General features: G+C 35.0%; 1 protein-coding gene and 1 long non-coding RNA gene across 2 annotated transcripts; one reads left to right on the forward strand and one right to left on the reverse strand.

Annotated features, from left to right (window-relative positions):
- The first annotated feature begins 241 nt into the window (after positions 1-241).
- Positions 242-3,430, forward strand: LOC128195024 (uncharacterized). Its single transcript, XM_052871848.1, has 3 exons — positions 242-735; positions 868-2,151; positions 2,248-3,430. Exons 1-3 carry the CDS (start codon positions 242-244, stop codon positions 3,428-3,430), a joined length of 2,961 nt encoding a protein of 986 aa, XP_052727808.1.
- A 1,383-nt stretch (positions 3,431-4,813) lies between these two features.
- LOC128194990 (uncharacterized) lies at positions 4,814-5,358 on the reverse strand. Its single transcript, XR_008246497.1, has 3 exons — positions 5,333-5,358; positions 5,177-5,239; positions 4,814-4,965 (listed from the first exon to the last, which is right to left on the reverse strand). It is a non-coding gene; the product is annotated as an uncharacterized LOC128194990 (long non-coding RNA).
- Positions 5,359-5,627: the final 269 nt, after the last annotated feature.

Consider the following 5,627-nt stretch of genomic DNA (forward strand, 5'->3'; position numbering starts at 1 on the left):
GCGTATGATAGCATTCCTATATATTGTCTTTAATTTATTGTCTTTTAGGAATAAGAGTAGTATGAGGGTCATTGAGAATGAACACAACACAAAAAAATAATCTTAGAGGTTTTCATAAACGTTATTAAATAACATTTATAGTGTTTTTGAGTTGTAGCGGTCTACAAAGCCTAACGTTGTTAAATAAACGTTAAAGTATCACCACTTTCTTGGTTTCAGTTCATTGGCACAGAACGTTAGTATGGACCGAAGTTGGATAAAATCTAAACGAACAACCGAAGAATATGAGAGAGGAGTGGAACAATTTATTGAGTTTGCTACGAGGAATGTAGCAAATAATAATGGAAGATTTTATTGTCCATGTGTGAATTGCTTGAACGAGCGGAGACTACCCATTGCAGTAATACGAGAGCATGTTTTGTGTGATGGGTTCCTAAGGAGCTACACCAAGTGGACATGGCATGGTGAATTAGTAGAAGTGCCAATAGCACATGTGTCTCAAACTGAAGCAGAAGAAGTGGATTTGGTTATGGAAGATGGTTTGGAGCAAATGATTCGTGATGTTGGAGATGATGTCTTTGCACGATCACATATGTATCAAACTTTGTGTAGTGATGCAAAAATGCCTTTGTATTCAGGGTGCATTAAGTACACTAAATTGTCGGCAATATTAAAACTATTTAATGTGAAGGCAAGAAATGGGTGGAGTGATAAGAGTTTCACCGAATTGCTTGAGTTAGTGAGTGACATTCTTCCTGAAGGTAATACGATGCCAACATCTAATTATGATGCGAAGAAGATATTATGTCCAATGGGTATGGAGTATAAAAAGATTCATGCTTGTCCGAACGATTGTGTGTTGTACAGGAAGGAATATGAAAAGTTACATCACTGTCCACATTGTGGGTTATCAAGATACAAGCAAAAAGATGGTGACTTCGAAGATGATGTGAGGAAGGGTGTTCCAGCAAAGGTGTTGTGGTATCTTCCCATAATTCCAAGGTTTAAAAGATTATTTGCTAATGTCAAAGATGCAAAACTCATTAGATGGCATGTAGATGAACGTAAAAGAGATGGTCAAATAAGACATCCAGCTGATTGTAGTCAATGGCAGACAATAAATTCAATGTTTCCATATTTTGGAAATGATCCAAGAAACCTTAGACTTGGACTTGCTACAGATGGAATGAACCCGTACGGTAACTTGAGTAGTAGACATAGCTCATGGCCTGTCATGTTAGTGATCTACAACTTACCGCCTTGGTTGTGCATGAAACGTAAATACGTCATGTTATCTTTAATGGTTTCTGGTCCACGACAACCAGGAAACGACATTGATGTTTATTTAAGCCCGCTAGTTGAAGATTTGAAAATGTTGTGGGAGGAAGGCGTTGATGTGTTCGACGGGTACGCAGGCTCCACTTTTAAGTTGCATGCCATGTTATTTTGTACAATCAATGACTTTCCAGCATATGGTAATTTGAGTGGGTATAGCACAAAGGGTCATAAAGCATGCCCTATATGTGAAGAAGGCACATGTCACCATCAACTTAAGCATGGAAAGAAAACGGTTTACATTGGACATCGAAGATTTCTTAGTGCAAACCATCCTTTTCGTAAATTAAAAAAAGCATTTAATGGATGTCAAGAAAATGAAATAGCTCCAACGCCTTTAAGTGGATTAGAAGTATATGAACGTGTAAAGGACATAAATGTTGTGCTTGGCAAGACAAAAAAGCAAGCCACAACTACAAACATATGGAAGAAAAGATCAATCTTCTTTGATCTCCCATATTGGAGGATGCTTGATGTGAGACATTGTATAGATGTCATGCATGTAGAGAAAAATGTGTGTGATAGTATTATTGGAACACTCCTTAATATTCAAGGCAAGACAAAAGATGGTATGAAGAGTCGCTTGGACTTGGTTGAAATGGGAATAAGAGAACAATTAGCTCCACAATCTCATGGCAAACGAACATACTTGCCTCCAGCATGTCACACATTATCTAAACAAGAAAAGAGAAGTTTCTGTGAGTTTTTACATGGTGTGAAAGTTCCGTATGGTTACTCTTCCAATGTGAAACGACTTGTATCTATGAAGGATTTAAAATTACTTGGGTTAAAATCTCATGATTGTCATGTTTTAATGTAACAACTCCTACCAGTGGCGATTCGAGGAATATTGCCTAAGAATATTAGATATGCATTAACTAGATTATGCTTCTTTTTTAATGCCATTTGTAGTAAAGTTTTTGAGCCTGCATGGTTGGACTATTTGGAGAATGAGGCTAAAGTTATATTATGTGAGTTGGAAATGTATTTCCCTCCATCATTTTTTGATATCATGGTTCACTTGATTGTACATTTAGTAAGGGAAATTAGACTTTGTGGACCTGTGTTCTTGCGATGGATGTACCCAATTGAGCGATACATGAAGATATTGAAAGGGTACGTCAAGAACCAATATCGTCCTGAAGCATCAATTGTTGAAAGATATATTGCAGAGGAAGCTATTGAGTTTTGTACAGAATACATATCAGAAATTGAAGCTATAGGGGTACCTAAAACTCGCCACCATGGAAGAATTGCTGGTAAAGGTACTCGAAGTGCAAAAGTGGTGACATTGGCACGACATGAAGTTATCCAAGCACATTTTTATATCTTGAATAACACTAACATTGTCCAACCCTACCTAAGTGCTCACAAAGACATTGTAAAGAGAGATAATCCACGGATGCCTGAGAAGTGGTTGATTAATGAGCATAACAAGACTTTCTTAAGGTGGTTCAAAGAAAAAGTTCAAATTGATAATACAAGTTGTGATACATTGAAATGGTTAGCATGTGAGCCAAACTTTGATGTCATATGTTGGAGTGGATATGATATTAATAATTGTTCATTTTATACAAAATCTGAAGATGATAAAAGTACTATGCAAAATAGTGGAGTTATGGTTGTGGCTGAATCAATGCATTTTTCTAGCTCAAAGGATAAACATCCTATTATGGCTTCAATGTGTTACTTTGGTGTAATTGAAGATATATGGATGATTGATTATACAAGTTTTAGAGTTCCTGTTTTTAAATGTAAATGGGTTGATAGTAATAATGGTGTTAAAACTGATGATTTGGGTTTTACCTTAGTTGATTTACATAAGGCCAAATATACTGATGAGCCATTCATCATGGCATCTCAAGCAAAACAAGTTTTTTATGTCAATGATCCTTCTAACAAAAGATGGTCAATTGTGCTCCAAGGAAGAACTACACATGGTAGTCATCCAAATGACGGTTCAACACTTGATATTTATGAGACACCATCTTTCTCCACAAATATACCAACATTGGATGTTGATACCGAAGTTGATGATGTCCATGCCACACGTGATGACCATCATGAAGGGTTATGGGAGAATATTCCAACATAGTGGAGAAGGTTTTTGCTTTCTTTCCCTTGCTTTGTTGTCTCACCAGCTTTTGTCAATTTTGTTACTTCTTTCTCTGTTGGAAACAAGGAATTATCCAACTTTCTATTTCTTTTTACTGTTTATGTTGTCACCAATTTATAAATGATTCATTGTATATAATTACCCCATAGCTTTATTAATTTTTCATGATTAATTGTATATAATGTGGTTAAAGGCTTTATCAGTTGTCATTTTCTGGATCAAGATTTAGTTATATCTTCCTCAGTAGTTTGCTTAATCTTTATCCCAACATCATTAAAAAATTGCTAAATTTCTTTATTTTGAGTATGATAGGCCTTCCAAATTAACAAGTATTATGTTCAAACCTGAGATATAGATAAAATCAGAATTTCTATTTGTGCTTCAATATATTCAACTTTATTCACAAATCCAGGTCACCTAGTAAAGGATTGAACCTTTCACATCTTCTCTCACAAATCCAGGTCTTACTATTTGAGATGCTGCCATTGTTGATGCTGCCATTACGAGACTTGAAGAAACGTGTACCTTGTTGATGCTGCCATTGTTGTTGCAAGAAATCTGTGACCTTTTTGAAATTTAACACCAGTTTTTAATAGGTGAGTTCAATGCTCTTTTGTCAACGTTTTTCTACAACTTCTACAACTTCACTGCTCATATAATATAGGACACATTTCTGGTCTTTCACTTTCAGATTGGGAACGAAACTCACCATTATTTACTTGATAATATTATTTGCAAAAGAGAGAAAGTAAGAGGGTTGATGCTTGTCTATTAATCTGTGCTGATCTAGTCAATAATCTGGACTTTAGGTTGTTTGTCTACTCTTTTCTTACTTCACTATGTTTGTTTGTTTCTTTTGTTGTTTGAGATCCTAGATGGAGTGCTAATGTTAACTAAATGGCTTCAACAACTCAAAAGGGGGATTAATTTGGTTGTGAAGCCAAGATTATTTGAAAAATCTTCCTCTTTTGAAAGTGTTTTATATATACATACTGGATTGGAGGTGATATTAAGGGCTGCCTATAGTACAATTTCACCTTCTTAAATCACAAATTTATAATTCTTGAAGGAGTTGTTTAATTCATACAAGTTTACAAGTGTCTAAAGCCATTGATCTATATTCAAATTCTGCTCTGGAACATGATATCTTCTGCTGGATCTTCTGTCAATGAAGTAACTAAGAATGCAATAAATAACTAATTGGGTATGTGAGAGACCAATACTGTGAAGTTACTTTCGAGGGCAAGCTACTTTGTGTGGAGAAGGGAATGAATTAGAAATGCTAAGTAACATGAAAAAGCAATTCAATATATTTTGCGTTTGTAAGTCATAATTTATCACTAGTGATGTTATAACTCCCTATAAATTCTGAAAAACCAATGCTTCGTTTTAGCCATTTTTCTTACTTTTCCTTATTTTCTTAAGGTTCTGTTGCTTTGCCTTAGTATACCAAATCCAGGTTTCCATGCATCAGAATCGTAGGGTGATATAGACACCCATTGCTGATTACATTACTGCAGATTAGTCATCACAAGTGGTATGAGTGCATCTATGCTACAGATAATAGAATCAGGACCAAAATTGATAAAACAGTGATTGAACTCTAATAAAATCTAGTGTACGGGTTGAAAAGGACAAAATTTATACTTTAATTTAAGAGTTAGTTTGCCTTTATATGAGCACATTTTGCAGATATTGCAAAGATCACTAGCAAATTTTTCGTACCTTCAGTACAGAAAGATATGCATCTGAAAGATTTGTATATTTTCCCACCATTGCAATTCTAACCTGTGAAGAAAAAAAAATTAGTTGTGAAACTCACACTAATGGAATATATAAAAGGTTTTTTGGAGGATATACATCAGGAATATTCAAACTCACAGATTCATTAAATTTGTCATATACCTCGTAATATTCTTTTACTACTTTTATCTATGTCAGTTTTGGTGTATTCAATTAAATTTTATTTTCAATTTTTTGTTAAAACAGGTTTATGGCTGATCCATCTACACCTACACCACCACAAAGTAAGGACCAAAGTCAATCGTCTACCCAACCCAAGTGTAGACGTGCGACTAGGCTAAAAGACTTGACTGTTAGTCGTAATGCTGATCAGAAATTGCCCATTCAATTTGATATGAGTACAGGAAAAGTTATTGGAGACAACCGTGCAAGA

The sequence above is a fragment of the Vigna angularis genome, chromosome 1 (genome assembly GCF_016808095.1).
Source record: "Vigna angularis cultivar LongXiaoDou No.4 chromosome 1, ASM1680809v1, whole genome shotgun sequence".
In the NCBI taxonomy this organism is placed as follows: Eukaryota; Viridiplantae; Streptophyta; class Magnoliopsida; order Fabales; family Fabaceae; genus Vigna; species Vigna angularis.